Source organism: Genypterus blacodes, unplaced genomic scaffold (assembly GCF_046128005.1).
Source record: "Genypterus blacodes isolate CSIRO-AG114 ecotype Tasmania unplaced genomic scaffold, CSIRO-AGI_Gbla_v1 ptg000048l_1, whole genome shotgun sequence".
In the NCBI taxonomy this organism is placed as follows: domain Eukaryota; kingdom Metazoa; phylum Chordata; class Actinopteri; order Ophidiiformes; family Ophidiidae; genus Genypterus; species Genypterus blacodes.
Genome location: NW_027466861.1, coordinates 153,270 through 176,245, shown reverse-complemented (window position 1 = coordinate 176,245; position 22,976 = coordinate 153,270). Strand labels below are relative to the sequence as shown.

General features: G+C 41.0%; 2 protein-coding genes and 1 long non-coding RNA gene across 6 annotated transcripts; 2 read left to right on the top strand and 1 right to left on the bottom strand.

Annotated features, from left to right (window-relative positions):
• Positions 1 to 5,080: 5,080 nt before the first annotated feature.
• On the top strand, positions 5,081 to 9,726 carry LOC143000488 (class I histocompatibility antigen, F10 alpha chain-like). The gene is made up of 8 exons (XM_076149828.1): positions 5,081 to 5,242; positions 6,367 to 6,633; positions 6,985 to 7,263; positions 7,887 to 8,189; positions 8,518 to 8,625; positions 8,895 to 8,912; positions 9,004 to 9,070; positions 9,453 to 9,726. The coding sequence occupies exons 1-8, from the start codon at positions 5,191 to 5,193 to the stop codon at positions 9,454 to 9,456; spliced, it is 1,098 nt and encodes a 365-aa protein (XP_076005943.1). The 5' UTR covers positions 5,081 to 5,190; the 3' UTR covers positions 9,457 to 9,726.
• A 455-nt stretch (positions 9,727 to 10,181) lies between these two features.
• On the bottom strand, positions 10,182 to 22,774 carry LOC143000489 (uncharacterized). The gene is made up of 2 exons (XR_012963629.1): positions 22,582 to 22,774; positions 10,182 to 11,139 (listed from the first exon to the last, which is right to left on the bottom strand). It is a non-coding gene; the product is annotated as an uncharacterized LOC143000489 (long non-coding RNA).
• LOC143000486 (class I histocompatibility antigen, F10 alpha chain-like) lies at positions 15,132 to 22,522 on the top strand. 4 transcript variants are annotated; one of them, XR_012963627.1, is made up of 9 exons: positions 15,132 to 15,301; positions 16,502 to 16,768; positions 17,288 to 17,566; positions 18,370 to 18,690; positions 19,011 to 19,118; positions 19,261 to 19,278; positions 19,370 to 19,433; positions 19,927 to 20,000; positions 22,230 to 22,522. XR_012963627.1 is itself a non-coding variant. In XM_076149820.1 (8 exons), the coding sequence occupies exons 1-7, from the start codon at positions 15,250 to 15,252 to the stop codon at positions 19,411 to 19,413; spliced, it is 1,089 nt and encodes a 362-aa protein (XP_076005935.1). In that variant the 5' UTR covers positions 15,132 to 15,249; the 3' UTR covers positions 19,414 to 19,433; positions 19,927 to 20,803. The 4 variants fall into 4 exon arrangements, 2 of the variants coding, with proteins under 2 accessions (XP_076005935.1, XP_076005937.1); XR_012963628.1 differs by lacking the exon at positions 19,370 to 19,433; XM_076149820.1 differs by lacking the exon at positions 22,230 to 22,522 and having other exon boundaries at positions 19,927 to 20,803.
• Positions 22,775 to 22,976: the final 202 nt, after the last annotated feature.

Sequence of the window (22,976 nt, the reverse complement as noted above, 5' to 3'; positions counted from 1 at the left end):
CACCGGTAGGTGGCGCGCTTTTACAGGCATAAATCCACAAACGAGCCCTTTGGACACGATTGAGGAAATCGTGTCCAAAAACGCTTCATTCTTCGTGCCCTCCATTCCTCCACATAAACATGATCGGCCATAAGAGCTCAATGTTCACGGTGTATCTGATTTATTTGATTTATTTACATGACGATTAGTGAGACTTCTGTTATAAAGACCGTGAAATCCTGTATAGATCAGTGGCAGTATATCTGAACATCCCTCAACATCATGTCATTGTTATTGACCAAATAATATTGACGCGTCAGTATCTTCCTAACATTAGAAGGCATGGCTGATATAGCATATTATTGTTCACATTTAAATGTTTAGTTTTATCGTGAATTTCCACTCACTTTTTGTCTGAATCATTAAATGTTTGCGTATTATCCTTAACAGAGTGAGGGCGTTATTTTTATGACATCGCCACCGTCTAATTAAAGTTAATGTTTTGTTTAAAACCAACGTGAATGTGGTCAAACAAGCTCAACCAGTAGTTACCATGGCCTCCTTAACCGCTGCGATCTATGGCGAGGGGTGTGTCCCTAATAAGCAAATGATGCCAACTCGCACACAAAACCTGAAACAAAAGACTGATCAGGTGATTTCCCAAAAACTGCACAAGGACAGTTTCCCTTTCTGACCAGAGATACAATACCATCATTAGAGCCCCAGGCTCTAATACAGCTCATCACTTTGACTCCTGGTAACGCTACATAATCCGATCGACGCCGTTGGTGGGACTTTCCATCTGTAAAAACAGTTTGTTTCTTTGTTATTTCACTAAACCTCATGCAGGAAAGAGGAGCAGCAGGACCAATAGGCTGATAAATGCGTTATTTACTGACAACTTTGATCAATGGAACCCCAACCCTTATGTTTACTTATAACTCACCAAAAACAAAATTTTATAATACACAGATATGGATAAATGAAACAGCATATCACATTCTAAAGAAAGTTACATTTAATATCATTAGTTTTACAGCAGCTACTTTAAATCCCATATCACACATTAAACAGGCTTGTGTGAGGCTCTGTGGCTGGAATGGGAGCTTAAGTCAGTGTCATGATGTGTGTCTGCGATTTCAAAACAACAGACAGATACATAAAATGGACGCATACACGTGATCAAAGGGAGGGGCTGTGATTATGCACTCTTGTTTTATGCGTCTCCCAACATACTTTCCAAACCTAACCCTAACCCTTAGCGCTGCAGCACAGTGCATGGTCACATGTAAGTGCGTAGAGCCTGGGTCACTAACAGGCGGACCGCGGTCCGGATTCGGACCCAGACGCTATCCCATACGGACCCGGACCTATAGTCAACAAATTATTACATTATTTTTGGGGCGCTTCTATTTTAAGCGGCACAGCTTTTCTAGACTTTAGTTTACGGCACTGGAACAGTGGACCAGGAAATTTACTAACCAATCGCGTACGAGTTAAGCCACCCACGTGATGCACTCGGCCAATCGTGGACCAGGAAATTTACAAACCAATCGCGTACGAGTTAAGCCACCCACGTGATGCTACTCAGCCGATCAGATCTGTACATTCAAAAAGATAAACATTGCGACTCAGTGCAGACAGAGGAAAGAGGTGAAAGGCGAGTGACAGGCGAGAAAAGTAACGTTACAGCGAGAGAAGACAGACAGGCAAGTGGGTGGGAGTCAGAAGAGGTACAATAACAATGGCGTTTTCTAAGAAGAGAAAAGTTGACGGCGAAAACAGAGCTTTCAACATGGAATGGACCGAGGCATACATGTTTATTCTTCCCGTCGCGAGCACAAAACCAGTGTGTCTCATATGGTCAGAGACCGTGGCACTTATTAAAAGTGGCAATGTGAAACGCCATTATGAGACAAAGCACAAAGCTTTTGAACAATCATACCCACCCAAGTCTGAACTGAGGTCCCAGAAAATTAGCAGTCTCAGAGCCCGATACGATCAATCCACCAGGATCTTAACCCATTCATTCACTGCCCAACAACGTGCTCATGAATGTTCCTTCAGAGTTTCTAGGATTTTAGGTCAACACAAAAAGCCCTTTACAGATGGAGGTGTTGTCAAGGAGTGCATGAGTGCAGTAGCAGAAACATTACTTGAGGGTAAACAAAAAGAAGAGCTTTGTGACAAAATTAAGCAAATACCTATGTCAGCATCATCAGCCACAAAGAAAAGTGAAATATTAGCCCGGGATGTGCTAGCCCAGCTGGATGAAGCCATTCATAAGACGCCTTGTGTAGGCTTGGCTGTAGATGAGCCCACTGATGTGTCTGACAATGCTCAGCTGTTAGTTTATGCAAGATTCTTCAACAAAGACAAGAAAGAGTTCTGTGAAGACCTGTTAGGTGTAAGTTCCCTTCAGACCAGTACAAGAGGAGAAGACCTGGCCATTAAGGAGATGTTAACAAAGCGTTGGAATAGAGCCAAACCAAGTGGTTTCAATAACCACAGATGGAGCCCTTGCCATGATGGGGAGGGAGAAAGGAGCTGTGGCAAGAATGAAAGAGGACAATCCTGAGCTAATCTCTTACCATTGCATAATTTATCAATCTGTCCTATGCTCCACCCTGTCAGATGAGCATGCTGAGGTGATGAACACAATGATGAAAATGATAAATTTTCTCAGGGCATCCTCTTCTTGTCAGCATCGCATGCTCAAGGAATTCCTCAGAGAAGTTGATGCAAACGCTGATGATCTTTTGCTTCACAACAATGTGAGATGGCTCAGCAAAGGCAGGGTTTTGGAGCGATTTTGGTCCATTAGAAGGGAATTAGCGGCTTTCTTGGCAAAGCTGAGAAGTCAGAAAGCAACACACTCTTCTCTCCTTTTTTAAATTGTGAAAAAAAGATGGATAATGTGGCCTTTTTGGTAGATATCACTTCACACCTGAATGAACTGAATTTGAAGCTACAAGGCAAGGACAATTCAATTTGTGAACTGATGACAGCTGTCCGCTCCTTTCAGAGGAAACTTGAGGTGTTCAAAGAAGACCTACAGGGAGACTGTGCACACTTCCAAGCAGTGCAGGAACAGGTTCAGGGACAGAGAGATGTGTCTTCTTTTGTTGATTTTGTTGATAAGCTGATTGAAAACTTCAGCAAACGTTTTTCAGCTTTGGACAGCAGCTCACCATGTTCATTCAGAACCCATATCTCATCACCGATGTCAGAGGGTTCTCAAAAGAAGTCACACAGCACTTCAAGTGGGCAAATGCTGGGCTTCTCCAGATGCAACTGATTGATCTCCAAGCAGATGTGACCCTGAAAGAGCAGTTTGGAAAAACTGACCCTGCCACTTTCTGGCTTCAAATGGTCTCTGATACAGCTTTCCCAGGGCTGAGGAAAGTAGCACTGTTCATCTTGACCATGTTTGGCTCCACATACAGCTGTGAGGCAGCTTTCTCAACAATGAACAATATTAAAACTAAATATCGTTCCAGGCTCACCAATGAGCACCTGCACATGTGTATGAGAATGGCCCTGACACCATTCAAGCCCAGATTTAAAATCCTGGCAGGACAAGCTAGAGCCCAATTCTCCCACTGAACAACAGAAAATGGAGAAGTGGAAGGAAGAAAGATAAACTGTAAAATTGTTAAGATGTTTTGAGATTCGTGTTTCTATCCGTTGTAAAATTGGTTGAGACTGTTACGTTGAGATGCAAGTCAAGCTGCTGCTACTTTTATTTTTTTCTGAATTTAAGCACTTTATTTTAGCTATTTTATTTATTTTCTCTATTTAATTTTTAAATGCAGCCCTTCTTATATTTACATTTAAAGTCAGTTCAATGTTAACAATAAATTTTGTTGAAATGTTTTCAACTTGTACTTGACAGTCCATTGTTGATTACAGACGTTGATACTACTGGGCTACTTCTGTATATATCAAAATCATAACGCAAGTTAGACATTATCATGTTCCGGACCTTTGCTTGAGGAGATTTTCTCTAACTGGACCTCTTCAAATTTTAGTTGAATACCCCTGGCGTAGAGACTATTAAGAGGACAAAGTATAAAGATTAATTGATTGAAGTTCTGAGCATAAAAGGAAGCAAGCAATGTTGTGATGGTTTTTGTAATATATTTTTCAGCTGCAACCATTGTAATTTATAAGCCACACATGTATTCAAGGCTCAAGATGGACTAGGAGAGAGACAGGAAGCAGAGAAACAAAAAACATGGGAGAAAAACACAGTGACAGGGAAATGTGTTGAACGTGTAAGGTGTGTATGAGCATCAGGTGTCCAAACAGTGGTGTGAGGTTTCACAGCTGAGCTGATGTTTGCCAATGTTTGATGCTCGTGAGAGACATGGGAGACAGTAAGAGAAAGACAGGGAGAGAGAGAGGATGAGAGAGACAGAAGAAGACAGGGTTAGATACCAAGAGAGAGAAAAGGACATAGACAGCAAGAGGAGGACAGAAACAGGCAAAGTGAGAGAGACACAAAGAGGATGGGAGAAAGACACAGTGACACATTAACAAACACATGAAGTGCAAAGCAGCATCAGGTGTCCAAACAGGTTTCACAGCTCAGCAGCGTTCAGGAGCAGCTCATCTCAGAAAAACAGGACTGATCTGATCTGCTCCCCGACTCCTGCTGCACTGCTCCATGTCTCTGAATGGAAATCTGTATCAAACTGCCAGAGAACGCACTAGGCCACATTTATTCCCTCAAATGCAACATGTGGAACAGTAGTTCATGTTTTGATCAGGATTGTTGTTTTCCACACCAACTCTGTCACACAGTTGACAAATAAACAAATACAAACTAGCAGACACTTATAGATGCTCTTCTGTGGGTGACGGTGATCTTTGACCCCTGTGGAGGAAAACAACAGCTCATTTCACATGAATGAACAAAACACATTGGTTGTGAGCAGGGCAGGTGTGCAGGTGATATAAAAAGTCTCCTGCCATTAAGTGAACAAAGTAAACATACACATACATCTGCAAAGTCTCTCCACCCTCTTACATACTCCAAATGTCTACATACTCATTCTGATTGGCTCAGTTTGATCAGTCGATGCTGCTCTGGTTCCTACTCAGTCTTCTGCTGACAGTGCAGAGCTTCACACGGTGTTTGTTCTCGTCGCTCAGGTGCAGTTTTTATCAACTTAAACTTAGTCGAAGGTTTGGACTCCTGAGCTGAAGATGAAGCTTTGTGTCTTCGTGCTTCTCGTGCTAATACACAGCGCGGCGCCTGGTGAGCTTCATGTTTCTGTTTGCTTGATTTGAAAGGATCAGACATGTTTTGAGCTTTTTTTTATGTTTACATAAAAGATCGGTTCTAGTTGTGGCGATGGGGAAAGAGTTTAAATACATTTCCTGGAGTTATTATTGCCATTAGCTCTGGGGTTTATTTTTCCATCTCAAGAATGGCCACTGGATGGCGCTGTGTTCCAACATGTAAATGTACGCTGAAGCGTACACAGGAAGCGCTGAACGCTTCCTGTTCTGGTACAAACTTTATTTTGATACATTAATGTGAATAAATGCATACAGTTATCCAACTCGCATGATATGTTGAAAGTATGAAGTCAAACTAAACCTTCAGTTTGTTCTGATCTAAACCTTCGGTACACTACATTTACATTGAAATGTAGTGTCGCATATTTGAAAGGAGACGATCTTGGCACCATCGTTCAAAATTGCTCTCTGAACCCAAGAGCAAAAGAAAAACTTCACACGGAGACAAATTGAAGTAGCGTGTGACCGTGTGTGTGTGTGTGGGGGAGGTAATTTTGTCAATTTGTGAAATAATAAATGAGTTAAGTGGTAGAATGTTGCTGCTGCTGTTACTGAGTATTATAAGAGAATGTATTTTATTGTTATCTTTTAATGTTGCAGATTTATGTAGGTTCAGGAGAGTTTGTATTGTCTTTCATACCACAGCAGCATGTCAGCAGCTCTGTGCTCTCACACTGAAGCGTCTCTGTGACTCTCTGGGCTCTGAGGGTTTGGAACCCACATAAAGTCAAATTACTGTTTAAAATCAGAATATGTGAAGCAACTATCAGATACATGTAGAGGTAAAACTGTGTCTAAAAGCAATGGAATAAAAATGAATGTACCTCTACACTGCACTACTTCGATAATTATTGTTGTTATTATTATTGTTATTATTATTATAAACTCCCCAATGTTGTTCTGTGGTGAAGACTGTGAGACTGTACACATCTATATAATGTTATGTGCTGTTACACTCTGATCAGTTTTACATAAAGCCTTTTTTGATGTACTTCACTTAAATGTGTGTGTGTGTGGGTGTGTGTGCGCGCGTGTGTGTGCGCATGTGTGCGTGTGTGTGTGTGTGTGTGTCTCTCTCAGTGCCTCACTCTCAGAGGAATTTCTACACTTCGTCATCTCAAGTCCCAAACTTCCCAGAGTTTGCAGTTGTTGGCTTCGTTGACGATGTTCAGATTGTTCACTATGACAGCGACACACAGAGAGCAGAACCCAAACAGGACTGGATACGCAAACTCGCAGCAGATCTTCCTAAGTACTTGGCAAGGGAGACTAGGAGCTTCATGAATGCCCAGCAGTCCTTCAAAGGCAACATTGAAACAGTAAAGCAGCGCTTCAACCACACTGGAGGTTTGTTTATGTTTCACTGTTTACTGATAAAATGTTTCAAGCTGTTTTATGTGAAATACAACACAGATGTACACAAACAAACACACATTCACTTCCATGCTTCATCCATCCAAGGTGTCTTTTACTCACACCGCTTTGCCTGTTTGATATGGAGCTTTTCTTCACTCTCACACTCAGACTGAACACACACATTAGTGAGACTGAGATGCTGTGTGATGGTGTGTTTGCGTGTGTCACCATCGTAGATCAGCTGCGTGGGTTGCTCTGTGTTGAGGCAGTGTGTGTATATCTGTGTTTGGTGAGTCAATGTGGTTTACTGCATATCTCTCTCTCTCTCTCTCTCCCTCTCAGGTGTTCACATTTTACAGTGGATGTCTGGCTGTGAATGGGACGATGAGACTGGAGAGGTTAAAGGTTATAATCGTTTTGGTTATGATGGAGAAGACTTCATATCTTTGGACCTTCAGTCTCTGTCATGGGTTGCTGCAAAACAACAAGCTTTCATCACCAAGATGAAGTGGGATAATGACACAGCTGAGTTAGCGCGCTATAAGAACTACTACACCCAGCGGTGCCCTTATTGGCTGAAGAAGTATGTGACCTATGGGCAGAGCACTCTGAACAGAACAGGTAGAGTCACATGACCTGATGGGAACATTTACTCTCCTCTGATGGTTCTTTGGTTGAATATTTTTATTGAAGAAAGCATTTGACCTTTGTGACCTTAGCATTTGTATACACAGAGAGGAGAGAAAGGAAAAAGAAAGAAAAAGGAGAGAAATATTAATGAGACCTATGAATCCTCTGATGTTTCGACTGTACAGCAACATCACAACCAATATCAGCTCACACAGACACTGATATTTGTTACCTTACACACATCTCCCTCTCTCTCTCCCTACATGTCTCCTCCCGTCTATCACCTGTTTTATTCTTTCCTCTCATTCTTTTTGTCGAGTTTCATTTCTTTCCCTCTTTCTTTCTTTTGTTGATCCTTTCTCTCTTTCTTTTTTCTCTAATTTCTCTCTTTCTTACTCCCCTCCACATTTCTGTTTTGTCTTCTCTCTGGTCCATCACTCCTCTTTTCCTCTTTATTTCATCTCTCTCTCCATTGCTCTCTCACTCTATCTCTCTCTCACTCCCTCCCCCATTTCCCTCCTTTCTCTTTCTTTCTTTCTCTCTCCCTCTCTTTTAACCCCCTCTCCCCCCTTCTCTCTCTCCTTCCCGCTCTCCCTCTCTCTCTCCCTCTCCAGTCCTCCCCTCGATGTCTCTCCTCCAGAAGTCTCCCTCCTCTCCAGTCACCTGCCACGCTTCAGGTTTCTACCCGGACAGAATCATGATGTTCTGGGAGAAAGATGGAGAGGAGGTTCATGAGGGCGTGGAGCCTGGAGTCTCCCTCCCCAACCATGACGGAACCTACCAGAGAAGCGTCCACCTGGACCTTTCATCAGTCCCACCTGCAGACTGGGAGAAGTACGAGTGTGTGTTTAAGATCTCTGGAGCCCAGATGCTCTCAGTGAAACTGGACCTAGAGAAGATCAGAACCAACTGGGGCCGTGTTGACAGAGGAGGAGGAGGTGAGACACATGTTTAGATTTAGGTGTGCTTGGCAGGACTGTGACTCTTATTGGCTTTGTCATCATTTTTAATTGTAATAATGAACTCAACAAACTGTTTTTTCATTTCAGAAGTTACTGAACACATTGTAGTTGTATTACAGATGAGTAGATTCATGATTTGTAAATTATCATACAATTAACCCAGGAAAGTGAGAATTACAGAAGTGCAGAATAAAGCTAAATTACAAATCAGAGATAAAGAATCACTCAGCAAACTAACAAGAGCAGGAAAATGTAGGAATGTTTGTTGTGTTTTGCTCTACAGACCCACCCAGTGACATGACGACCATCTCCATCATCATTGCAGTGGCTGTTGTTGCTCTTGTCGTCCTCGCTGCCGTTGGTTCCGTTGTGATCTACAAAAAGAAGAACGGTAAGAAACACAAACACAAAGATGAACCTGGTTTGACTTTTTCACTTCTCTGACCGTAGACTTTGGTGCATTTATATGTTATGGCCTTTCACTCACACGGTGAAATCAGATGTGATAAAGTGATGTAAGGGTCAGTGGTTTGATGAAAGAGAGAAGTGAAGGGAAAATAAACTAAGCTGGAGGTGATTTATGTATTAGTGACAAGAAGTAAGAGAGGATCATTTACATATGTCACAACTTGGTTCATTTATTGTTGTTTTCTGTTTCAGCAAAGTGCCCTCCATCATGTAAGTATAATGTGTTTACTTGTTTATCTGGACAAACAGCCCAAAATGTTTTGTAGATTGTTGCCCTAACATTGAGTTTCTGATGTCACAGCTGAGACCAGCTCTGAGTCCACTGAGAAGCTTAACCCTCCTGAAGGAAAAGCAACAAAGATACCAGTGTGAGTTACTGTCACATGGGTTTATACAATCAGAATTCCTTTGACACAAACTCACAGCTGCCTTATGTTACATTTAGTGTCCTTTGTGATTGTTAATGTGAAACATCTGTGTCATATTGTAGATGTACAGAAAAGCTTTTCACAACCATCTATCTATCTATCTATCTATCTATCTATCTATCTATCTATCTATCTATGAAAATGATGATCATCAAATGATGTTAATGTAAAACTGAACAGTGTGTGAAATATTTAAACTTGGATGAAATCTTTATTTTTAATCAAACTTACACACAATATAAAAGTGTTGTGAAATTTCATTCAGACAGTTGAGCTGAACATTTTTGTTTTGTGTCTGATGAGTTTTTCTTTCTGTCTCTAGTTGAGAGAATCCAGAGGAGGTGAAGAGGCGCGGCAGCCTGAAGTGGGGACATAAAGGCTGCTCATGAGTTTAGAAGAGCAAAGTCAAATTAATCAAAGCTCAGGGGAAAAACAGAAAACAAAAATCACTCAGTCAAACTCCATTTGTATTGCACTTTATGTGTATAGTGCTTATATAATCATTGTGAATCCATTCTGCAAAGACGCTCCAACTTACAAAAACACAATGTCACTGAGTTCAATTGGATGTCATTTCCCCAAAAATCATCTAGTTTTGTAAAGTATATGGTGTATCAGTTAAATAGACTGCAGCAAAGTAACACATGATTAAACAAATAAGGACCAATAAAGAGACGGAGCACAGAAAATGACATAATAATTGAGCTTAAAACAGACAGACAGACAATTTATATGCTGAGGTTTGGGATTCATTTTATCTGCAGTTAATCTCTGGTGACGGTCATTGAATGTGCAACCACCTACACACAAACACAAACACACAAAGACACACTGTCGCATACACACACATTTTTATACATACAACACAAACGTTAGAGTTGTGTAAGTTTTCTTGCTTGTATATTTCTTGAAATTGCTTTGAAATAGAAATAATGTAATTGTTGGGTGTTTCTTAGTTAATCAAGTTGTGTGTTTGCATAATTTCTCTCCTTTTTGAACTCTAAATGTTATTTTTTTATCTTATTGTTAGTTTGGGTTGTAAAAGGAATCAGACGTTTTGTTTTTAGGTGACACATGTTCATCCTCTGGGTTTCTTAAAGTGAATAGTGCTGCTGAATGTGTGTTAGAGGAAGAATATTGGAAATTTAAAGGATACAAAACAACAACGAGAAAACAAGTGTAATTTTTCCTGGGTGTTTTTTGAAAACGGAATAAAGGACAATGAAAATTAAAGAACAATTGAACAGTACTGTATCAAAGTATCAAATAACATTAAACAGGAGACAGCAGACTCTTATCCGTAATCATGTATGTATGAATGTAACAGCTGCTTCACTTCTTGCCTCGCCACAATATTATATATCTTCTGACAAGTCATCTATCGATACAGTGAGAGAAAGTGGACAAGAGAAGGGAGAGACAGACACTCATATATACTGAACATAGAATAGAATAGAATAGACACTTTATTGAGTCAAATCACACATGCTGTGTCTTACATGCCCCTCTTACACACACACACACACACACACACACACACACACACACACACGCTTCACAGAGCGGTCAGTGCAGGGCAGCCATGATATGGCACCTGTGGAGCATTGTTGGGGGTTCGTTGCCTTGCTCAAGGGCAACTCGGCAGTGCCCTGGAGCCAAACTGGCAACTCTCCAGCTGCCAGTCTACTTTCTTGGTCAATACAGGACATGAACCGGCGACCCTCTGGTTCCCAAGCTGAGTCCCTATGAACTAGCAGTAGTCCTGCTACAGAATATATGGAGGAGGAGAAGGACATTAAAATGGAAGGAGCGAGACAGTGAGAGAGAAAGAAGGAGAGACAGAGATACAGAGGATGAGAGAGACAGAAGAAGACGGAGGGACAGAGAAGGACAGAAACAGGTGGACAGACAATGAGAGGAGGGCAAAGGGAGACAGACACAAAGATGAAGGGAGAAAGACACAGTGACAGGGAAAAATGTGTTTAATATGCAAGACCCACACACACACACTCACACACACACACACACACACATCAAGTGCAAAGCAGCCTCACGTGTCCAAACATGTGAAAACAGGTTTCACAGCTCAGCAGCGTCAAACACTCCAAATGTGACTGAGTTACTGAAGTGTTCACTGTGAAAAGTATTGAAGTATCCAAAATAAAACACTCAGCAGGATGAATTTCCTCTTTGTGAGTGTTTACATGTAAGCAGCACATGGATGTTGTTGCTGATCCACATACAGTCAAATGACTGGTTTATAAACTGTACACATGTTTGTATATAAATACCCTCATATTCTGAATATAAATATACTTAAAGATGTTATGTGCTTTATTTCTTTATGTCAGATTGATTCATTACACTCTGATCAGTTTGACATAAATCGCTCTTTGATGTTATGTATATTTAGAGAGCTCCTACTGACCTGTTGACCTTGTTGTGTCTCACATCCTGGAGTATCAAACCGCCAGAGGGCGCACTAGTCCACATTTAGTCCCTCTAACGCAGTGCTTCTGAAATGTCACTACCGTTTGCTTTTTCATTGCAGTGGCGCTTTCACGCCTACATGTCTTGTGCCATTTACTCTCATTATCAGAGCATGCGCAGGGAGTATTAGCTCCTCTGCTGAGGTGTGGGGTTTTTTTTTGCACCGAGCATGCGCACACACACACACCACAGAGCTGAAGATATGAAGCACCGAGTATCCGCACACACACACACCACAGAGCCGGAGCCAGCACAGAAAACACAGTGGAAAAATACTTAACAGGGATGAAAAGAAAGGCAGAGAGAGACGGAGAGAATGAGACAGACAAAAGTCTCCCGAAAGCTATATCGAAAAATATGTCGAAGCATATGAAGCGCTTGGCTTCACTGTGACTACGGTGGGAGACAAGGAAAGACCGGTGTGTTTACTGTATCTAAAAATGTTGGCAGCGGACAGCATGAAGCCAAATAAACGAAGGCGTCACTTAAACACATCACACCCCATCCACGCTGATAAGCCGCTTGAGTTTTTTCAGCGAAAACGTGCCGGTGAAAGATAAACACCGACCTGCCTCAACTCACAGACAAGATCAGCTCTTTCACTCGAAAGCAGTATCCACTCTTAGGGCAGAGGGCTGTGGGCATTCTTCAAAGTACAGATCCCAGCTAAACATTGAGCAGGAGCTGAGAGTTGCAGTATCATGCTTCAAACCCCGCTTCGAAAAGTTGTGCAGTGCAAAACGTTTATGGCTAATCGTAGCCATTAATACTGACTTGATCATTTAGTTAAAAAAAAAAATCAGCACAATTTGTTTTTTTCATTTTTGTTTTGTAAGTTAAAGTGTTTTATATGTTGTGCTCCCGAGGTCATGGTGCTGATCAATTTAATTTATTATTATTTATTCATTTTATTTAAGTTTATTTTTCAGTATCAAATGGCTCAATTAGTTGGTTGAAAAATGTTTGGTATAGTATAGTTAAATAGTTTACACAAGGATTTGATTTTGTTGAAATTAAGGCAAATTGATGCACTTTAAATCTTTCCTGGTTCCACTAAAAAAACAAGGTTAATCAAGTTATTCTTTGTTGTAAGTGGATCTATTTCTTTCTTTTTTCTTTTTCTTTTTTTAGTTTTCCTTAACGTTAATAAGGATACAATGTTATGCAGAGGTGGACTTGTAACAATTTTATAGACAAATTATACTATTTATCGTCGTGGCGGAGGGCTGGGGGGCGCAAAATGTTTTCTTCTTCCTGGTGGGGGGCTCGACAGAAAACTATTGAGAAGCACTGCTCTAACGCAATATGTGGAACAGTAGTTAATGTTTTGGTCAGGATTGTTGTTTTGCACACCAACTCTGTCACACAGTTGACAGATAAACAAATACAAACTAGCAGACACTCATAGATGCTCTTCTGTGGGTGACGGTGATCTTTGACCTCTGTGGAGGAAAACAACAGCTCATTTCTTCATCACATTAATGAACAGAACACATTGGTTGTGAGCAGCGAAGGTGAGCAGGTGGTATAAAAAGTCCACATGTGTACAAAGTAAACGCATACATTCATCTGTAAAGCCTCTTTCTTTGGCTAAAACGAAGCGAATCCTACTTTCACTTTCAGTCAAAACCTTCGCAGAAAATATCTCCCTAGACACGCGTTCTGATTGGCTCAGACGGAATTTGATCAGTCGACACTGCTCCTGTTCCTCCTCAGTGTCCCGCTGACTGCGCAGAGCTTCACTCGGTGTTTGTTCTCGTCGCTTCGGTTCAATTTTTATCAACTTAAACTTCGTCGAAGGTTTGGACTCCTGAGCTGAAGATGAAGCTTTGTGTCTTCGTGGTTCTCCTGCTGATTCACAGCGCGGCGCCTGGTGAGTTACATGTTTCTGTTCGCTTGATTTTGAAAGGATCAGACATGTTTTGAGCTTCTTTTCTTTTTTACATTTACATTTACATTCTATACGTTTACATTCTCGATTGGTTCTATTTGTGCCGATGTGGAAATGTTAAAATGCATTTCCGGGAGTTATTATTGTCGTGAGCTCTTGAGTTTATTTTTCCATCTCAAGAATGGCCACTGGATGACGCTGTGTTCTTACATGTAAATGTTCACTAAAGCAGAAGGCTTCCTGTTCTCCTGGTACAAACTTTAATATGATACATAAATGTGAATGTAGTTATCCAACTCGCATGATATGTTGACCGTATGAAGTCAAATTAAACCTTCAGTTTGTTCTGATCTAAACCTTCAGTATGTTGCAGCTCACTAGGTTTCAGTTTATCACACTGAAAGTTTGATCAAGTAAAGTTTAATGATAATAACAATGTAATACAAGCAGCAATGTATCAAGATATCATGAAATCAAACAAGGCAGAGATAAGAGACAGACATAAGTAAATAACAGAGATGGAGGATCAGAGCAGAGAAGCCAGTTTGAAAAGGTGTTAGGAGATGAGATGCAAAGGTGGAGAGAGTCAATGTGGAGAGTATCATGCTTCAAACCCCGCTTCGAAAAGTTGTGCAGTGCAAAACGTGTATGGCCAATCGTAGCCATTAATACTGACTTGATCATTTAGTTTAAAAAAAAATCAGCACAATTTGTTTTTTTCATTTTTGTTTTGTAAGTTAAAGTGTTTTATATGTTGTGCTCCCGAGGTCATGGTGCTGATCAATTTGATTTATTATTATTTATTCATTTTATTTAAGTTTATTTTTCAGTATCAAATGGTTCAATTAGTTGGTTGAAAAATGTTTGGTATAGTATAGTTAAATAGTTTACACAAGGATTTGATTTTGTTGAAATTAAGGCAAATTGATTCACTTTAAATATTTCCGGGTTCCACTAAAAAAACAAGGTTAATCAAGTTATTCTTTGTTGTAAGTGGATCTATTTCTTTCTTTTTTCTTTTTCTTTTTTTAGTTTCCCTTAACGTTAATAAGGATACAATGTTATGCAGAGTTGGACTTGTAACAATTTTATAGACAAATTATACTATTTATCGTCTTGGCGGAGGGTGGGGGGGCGCAAAATGTTTTCTTCTTCCTTGGGGGGGGGGGGGGGGGGGGGGGCTCGACAGAAAACTATTGAGAAGCACTGCTCTAACGCAACATGTGGAACAGTAGTTAATGTTTTGGTCAGGATTGTTGTTTTGCACACCAACTCTGTCACACAGTTGACAGATAAACAAATACAAACTAGCAGACACTCATAGATGCTCTTCTGTGGGTGACGGTGATCTTTGATCTCTGTGGAGGAAAACAACAGCTCATTTCTTCATCACATTAATGAACAGAACACATTGGTTGTGAGCAGCGGAGGTGAGCAGGTGGTTTAAAAAGTCCACATGTGTACAAAGTAAACGCATACATTCATCTGTAAAGCCTCTTTCCCTTGGCTAAAACGAAGCGAATCCTACTTTCACTTTCAGTCAAAACCTTCGCAGAAAATATCTCCCTAGACACGCGTTCTGATTGGCTCAGACGGAATTTGATCAGTCGACACTGCTCTAGTTCCTCCTCACTCTCCCGCTGACTGCGTAGAGCTTCGCTCGGTGTTTGTTCTCGTCGCTTCGGTTCAGCTTTTATCAACTTAAACTTAGTTGAAGGTTTGGACTCCTGAGCTGAAGATGAAGCTTTGTGTCTTCGTGGTTCTCCTGCTGATTCACAGCGCGGCGCCTGGTGAGCTTCATGTTTCAGTTCGCTTGATTTGAAAGGATCAGATATGTTTTGAGCTTCTTTTCTTTTTTACATTTACATTTACATTCTATACGTTTACATTCTCGATTGGTTCTATTTGTGCCGATGTGGAAATGTTAAAATGCATTTCCGGGAGTTATTATTGTCGTGAGCTCTGGAGTTTATTTTTCCATCTCAAGAATGGCCACTGGATGACGCTGTGTTCCTACATGTTCATGTTCACTAAAGCAGAAGGCTTCCTGTTCTCCTGGTACAAACTTTAATACGATACATTAATGTGAATGTAGTTATCCAACTCGCATGATATGTTGACCGTATGAAGTCAAACTAAACCTTCAGTTTGTTCTGATCTAAACCTTCAGTATGTTCTGATCTAAACCTTCAGTATGTTGCAGCTCAGTAGGTTTCAGTTTATCACACTGACAGTTTGATCAAGTAAAGTTTAATGATAATAATAATAATGTAATACAAGCAGCAATGTATCAAAATATCATGAAATCAAACAAGACCGAGAATAAACAATTATAAGTGAATAACAGAGATGGTGGATCAGAGCAGAGAAGCCAGTTTGAAAAGGTGTGTTAGGAGACGAGATGCAAAGGTGGAGAGAGAGTCAATGTGGAGAACGTCTGAAGGCTCTTGACCCCATGGAGGTCAAAGGGGCAGAAGGTGTAGAGAGTTGAGGACAGGGGCTCATTTCTAAAACATTGCACAGTCCTGATTAATGAAAATGAGACTGCAGAAGTGGACGTGAGTGTGTGTAGATATGAAGCAGCTCAGAGACACACAGGGGCTCAGTTATGGAGCCTTAAAGAGAAAAGTCAAATCTTCAAATCAATTCAATCAATCATCCTCTCTAACCTGCAGTTTATGCACTTTGGTCTGTAGTTTGAAACTCCAGCGTTCAAGCTAACAAACACAAACATCTGCAGGAAGAGAAAAATAAAGTGAGCAGAGGAAAACATTTGAAAACAAAGAGGAAAAAAGTTTCCAATTTGACAGAAAGATGAAACACACTTTCCTGTTTGGATTGTAAATGTGAAGAGGAGCTGAAACCTGTTTTTCTGTATAAATTCCATGTTTGAACACAGAATCAACTTGAATGTTTAGTGTTCTATTTTCCCTCATTATGAAATACTTCACTTAAATGTGTGCGTGTGTGTGTGTGTGTTTCTCTCTCAGTGCTTCACTCTCTGAAGTATTTCTGCACTGCGTCGTCTCAAGTCCCAAACTTCCCAGAGTTTGTGATTGTTGGCTACGTTAACGATGTTCAGATGGTTCACTATGACAGCAACACACAGAGAACAGAACTCAAACAGGACTGGATGAGCAAAGTCACAGCAGATGATCCTCAGTACTTGGAGAGGGAGACTGGGATCTTCATGGGTGCCCAGCAGGTCCACAAAGCCGACATTGAAACAGCAAAGCAGCGCTTCAACCAAACTGAAGGTTTGTTTCTGTTTCACTGTTTACTGATAAAATGTTTCAAGCTGTTTTATGGTAAATAGAACACAGATGTACACACACACACACACACACACACTTCCATGCTTCATCCATCTACAGTGTGTTTTACTCACACAGCTTTACTTGTTTGATATGGAGCTTTTCTTTCCTCACACACTCAGACTGAACACACACATTAGTGAGACTGAGATGCTGTGTGATGGTGTGTTGTGCGTGTGTGTGTGTGTGTGTGTGTTTTCCCTCAACTCACAGCCACAGCAGCTTCACCATCGTAGATCAGCTGCTCGTGTTGCTCTGTGTGGAGGCAGTGTGAGTGTGTATCAGTGTGTGGAGGCAGTGTGTGTGTGTATATCTGTGTTTGGTGAGTGGTGTCAATGAGTGTGTGTTAGTTATCTGCTGTGTCTGATTCACTGCATATCTCTCTCTCTCTCTCTCTCTCTCTCTCTCTCTCTCTCTCTCTCTCTCTCTCTCTCTCTCTCTCTCTCTCTCTCTCTCTCTCAGGTGTTCACATTAACCAGTTCATGTCTGGCTGTGAATGGGACGATGAGACTGGAGAGGTTAAAGCTTACAGACAGTATGGTTATGATGGAGATGACTTCATATCTTTGGACCTTCAGTCTCTGTCATACGTCGCTGCAAAACCACAAGCTTTCATCACCAAGATGAAGTGGGATAATAACAAAGCTGGGTTAGCGCTTTCGAAGAACTACTACACCCAGGTGTGTCCTGAGTGGCTGAAGAAGTATGTGACCTATGGGCAGAGCACTCTGAAGAGAACAGGTAGAGTCACATGACCTGATGGAAACATTTACTCTCCTCTGATGGTTCTTTATGTTGTTGAATACTTTTGATTGAAGAAAGCGTTTGACCTGACAGTGAGCCTGCAGTTAGGAGACATTTTGGAGATTTATTGTTTTAAACACAGAGAGGAGAGAAAAGAAAAAGGAGAGAAATATTAATGAGACTTATGAATCCTCTGATGTTTCTAATGTGCAGCAACATCACAACCAATATCAGCTCACACACACTCTGATATTAATCACCTTACACACATCTCCCTCTCTCTCCCTGCATGTCTCCTTTCTCGCTCTCTCGTCTGACACACAATCTCTCCTTTCTTTCTCTTTTTCTGGCTTGTTTCCATCTTTTCTCTTTCTTCTTTCTTTCTGTTTTCTCCTCTCCACATTTCTCTTTGCTCTGGTTTTCTTTCATCCTCCTCTTCTCTTTCCATCTCCTTGTCTTTTATTCTTTCCTCATTCTTTTTCTTTCTTTCCCTCTTTCTTTCTGCTGTTGATCCTTCCTGTCTTTTTTCTCTCATTTCTCTCTTTCTTCCTCCCCTACACATTTCTGTTTTGCCTTCTTTCTGGTCGTTCACCCTTTTCCTCTTTATTTCCTCTCTCTATTGCTCTCTCTCTCCCTTCCTCATTTTCTCTCCTTTCTTTCTTTCTTTCTTTCTTTCTTTCTTTCTTTCTTTCTTTCTTTCTTTCTTTCTCTTCTTTGCTCTTCCTTTCTCTCTCCCTCCCTCTTTACCCCCTCTTCTCTCTCTCTCCCTCCCTCTCCCCCCCCCCCCCCTCTCTCTCCAGTCCTCCCCTCGATGTCTCTCCTCCAGAAGTCTCCCTCCTCTCCAGTCACCTGCCACGCTTCAGGTTTCTACCCGGACAGAATCATGATGTTCTGGGAGAAAGATGGAGAGGAGGTTCATGAGGGCGTGGAGCCTGGAGTCTCCCTCCCCAACCATGACGGAACCTTCCAGAGAAGCGTCCACCTGGACCTTTCATCAGTCCCACCTGCAGACTGGGAGAAGTACGAGTGTGTGTTTAAGATCTCTGGAGCCCAGGTGCCCCCAGTCAAACTGGACCCAAAGAAGATCAGAACCAACTGGGGCCGTGTTGACAGAGGAGGAGGTGAGACACATGTTTAGATTTAGTTGTGCTTGACTGGACTGTTACTCTTTTAACCCTAATAATGAACTGAACAAACAGTTTTTTCATTTCAGGACAGAAGTTACTGAACACATTAGTTTATTATTATGTTAGTTGGATTACAGATGATTAAATTCATGATTTTGAATTAACATAAAATCAACACAGAAAAGTGAGAATGACAGAAGTGCTGAATAAAACAAAATTACAAATAAGAGTTCAACTTCAGAGTTCAACTTCAGTGTTTAACTTCCTCACGTTCACTTGGACATGTTGTGATGTTGTTGTGTTTTGCTCTACAGAGAATGCCAGTGACATGACGACCACCTCCATCATCATTGCAGTGGCTGTTGTTGCTCTTCTCGTCCTCGCTGCCATTGGTTTCGTTGTGATCTACAAAAAGAAGAACGGTAAGAAACACAAACACCTCTTTAACTATAAACTTTCGTGAAAATAAACAACAGCTGGAGGTGATTTATATATTAGTTAGTAGAAGTAGGAGAGGACAGATGTTGCATTTACATATGTCACAACCTGCTTTTTCTGTTTCAGCAAAGTGCCCTCCATCATGTAAGTATAATGTGTTTACTTGTTTATCTGGACAAACAGCCCAAAATGTTTTGTAGATTGTTGCCCTAACATTGAGTTTCTGATGTCACAGCTGAGACCAGCTCGGTCACTGAGAAGCTCAACCCTCTTGAATGAAAAGCAACAAAGATACCAATGTGAGTTACTGTCACATGGGTTTATACAATCAGAATTCCTTTGACACAAACTCACAGCTGCCTTATGTTACATTTAGTGTCCTTTGTGATTGTTCATGTGAAACATCTGTGTCATATTGTAGATGTACAGAAAAGCTTTTCACAACCATGTTTATGTCAAATTACAGGAAAAATAAGAAAGTTCAGAGGAGAAAATGAGCCAAAGTAGACATGGGAGCTTTTAGAAACATTTCATTTAGATGTGCTGTCTGTGTCGTGTTTCTCTGTATGGGTATTGTACATCTAGATATGCATATTAAATGTAAATGAAAACAAAATCAACCATAACCGAACTGAACAGTTTAGTGTATATGAAAAATATTAAAACTTTGATGGAATCCTTACTTCTGATCAAACTTACACACGATATAAAAGTCTTTTTGTGAATTCCATTCAGACAGTTGAGCTGAACAGTTTTGTTTTGTGTCTGATGAGTTTTTCTTTCTGTCTCTAGTTGAGAGAATCCAGAGGAGGTGAAGAGGCGCGGCAGCCTGAAGTGGGAACATAAAGGCTGCTCATGAGTTCAGAAGAGCAAAGTCAAATTAATCAAAGTTCAGGGGAAAACATAAAAACTAAATCACCATTTGTATTGCACTTTATTTGTATAGTCATAAATCAAAAACACAATGTCACTGACTTCAATTGGATGTAACTTCCCCGAAAGTCTAGTTTTGTAAAATGAACGGTGTATCACTTAAATAGACAGCAGCAAAGTAACACATGATTAACAAATAAGGAGCAATAAAGAAGAAGGAGCGCAGAAAATATCATAATCATTGAGCTTAAAACAGACAGACAGACAATTTATATGCTGAGGTTTGGGATTCATTTTATCTGCAGTTAATCTCTGGTGACGGTCATTGAATGTGCAACCACCTACACAAACACCCACACACACACACTCACTTTCACATACACACACATTTTCATACATACAACACAAACGTTATTTTCCAGTTGTGTAAGTTTTCTTGCTTGTATATTTCTTGAAATTGCTTTGAAAAAAAGCTAAAGATAGTGATAATTTAATTGTTGTGTGTTTCTTAATCAAGTTGTGTGTTTGCATAATTTCTCTCCTTTTTGAACTCTAAATGTTATTTTTTTATCTTATTGTTAGTTTGGGTTGTAAAAGGAATCAGACGTTCTGTTTTTAGATGACACACATGTTTGCACTATGGGTTTCTTTGTCGTCACACATTATGAACACTTAGAGTGAATTGTGTTGCTGAATGTGTGTTAGAGGAAGAGTCCAGATTATGCTTGACTGCACTGTTGTTTTTCCCTTTTATGCCTTTGCGTTGCTTTTCAATAAAGTCCCCAACATTCCCAAAGGTCTGCATATTTTCAATGAATTGACAAACATTTTCCCACGTGTGGCTTAGATAAAGTAGGACACAGCAGACTCTTATCTGTAATCATGTATGTATGTATGTAACAGCTGCTTCTCTTCCTAACTGATCACAGTGAGTACTTCATCATAGAAACTCACCCAGAACTTCACTAAGCACTAAATGAAAGCAACATAACTGCTGTAGGGCCATAAAGTGTGTCTCTTCAGGTGGAAACCTTTTAGCCCTGAAACGTAAATGAAAGGAAACAAACGGCATGACGACATTGCAAACAATTTCATTATTTGTTCCTGTGTGTCTCTGAATCTGTTTGAACAGGAGACGATGTGAGATGAGAAGAAAACGCTGAACTGCAATAAGTTACTGCACAACCCCAGATAGCACCTGCTTCTTTATAACAAAACATCCTGAATACAAGTGCAATCAGTCAGGAAGTGAAATCAGATCCTTTTAACTGTGCATGAATTGAATCAGGAAATTGAAAGTGTTTCTCATGACCTCAGGATGTTTGATGATAGATAGATGACAGTCAGAGTGTCGGAGGCTTCACTATTGAGCTCAGGTGACTGATGGAGTAGAAACATCTGTAGAGTCCCAAGTCTCCCGGCGCTGCAGATGTTTGGTGTGGCGATGGCTTCAGCAGCTACCAGAGACCAAAGACACGAGGAGAGACACAACACAGAGGACAGAGACGCCTCATGTTTGTTCGTCAGCTCATAAAAAGATCGCTAACATACATTCATGCACAATATCTGGTGTGTTTCAGGTTCTAATCACCTCTGAACTGTTTAATTTTGAGCTTCTATGCTAGAGGGTTTCTCGAAACAAAGCCAACTGAATTAGATTGGGTTTAGCACAGATCCCCCAGGATGTTTGTGTCATTGTGTGGCTGAAATCTCTGCAATGTTCACAATTCAAGTTAAGCTTCAAGTTTCTTTCATGTCATATGTGAGGAACTGGAGTTAACAGAAGACCCCCTCCAATAATGAATACAATAATTACTGACAGGCACTTGGGGGGGCAACTCTGAAGTCTTGACTGTCCGGGACTCCGGGTTTCAGCTCAATGGAACGCTACAGTGAGCCGATGGCCGCTGCTGGTCACTCTCATGGAGTTCATGTCTCGCAGGTGAGCAACGTTTCCTCTGATAAACATGAAGTATTTCAGAACGTAGTAAGTAAGTGAGGAATACGGCGGGATAAGTGGGCGGGGTAATAAGTCCCTGTTTGATTGTGGTTGTGATGGTGCTCAATGAACGACTAAAGAGACGATGTTTAAGCTAGTGTGGAGGAGGCGTGGCCTGGTTAATGAGGAGAGCGACTCTGCAAGGAAAGACAGAGAGAAGGAAGGGGACGGACAGAGACAGAGGGCCGGGGCACAGTAAGAGAGACGGGGACAGACATGGGGAGAGAGATACAGAGGAGGACAGGAACAGAAAAAGATGGCGAGAGCGATATAGTGAGAGAAAGTGGACAAGAGAAGGGGGAGACAGAAAGAGAGAGACACTCATATATACTGTATATACAGATATATGGAGGAGGACAAGGACATTAAAATGGAATGAGTGAGACAGTGAGAGAGAAAGAAGGAGAGACAGAGATTCAGAAGATGAGAGAGACAGAAGAAGACGGAGGGACAGAGAGAGACAAGAGGAGGACAGAAACAGGTGGACAGACAGAGTGGAGAGAGACAATGAGAGGATGGCAAAAGGGGAAAATGTGTTTAATATGCAAGACCCACACACACACACACACACACACACACACACACACACACACACACACACACCGAGTGCAAAGCAGCCTCAGGTGTCCAAACATCAACAGTGGTTTGAGGTTTCACAGCTCAGCAGCATTCAGGAGCAGCTCAGATAAACAGGACTGAGCTGAGCTGAGCTGATGTTTGCCTCTGATCTGCTCTCTGACTCCTGCTGAGCTGCTTCATGTCTCTGAATGGAGATCTGATGGAAGAACCAGCAGAGGAACAAGCAACAAACGGTGTGGAAACAAGTCAAACACTCCAAATGTGACTGAGTTACTGTGACACAGTGACAGGGAAAATGTGTTTAATATGCAAGACCCACACACACACACTCACACACACACAAATCAAGTGCAAAGCAGCCTCAGGTGTCCAAACATGTGAAAACAGGTTT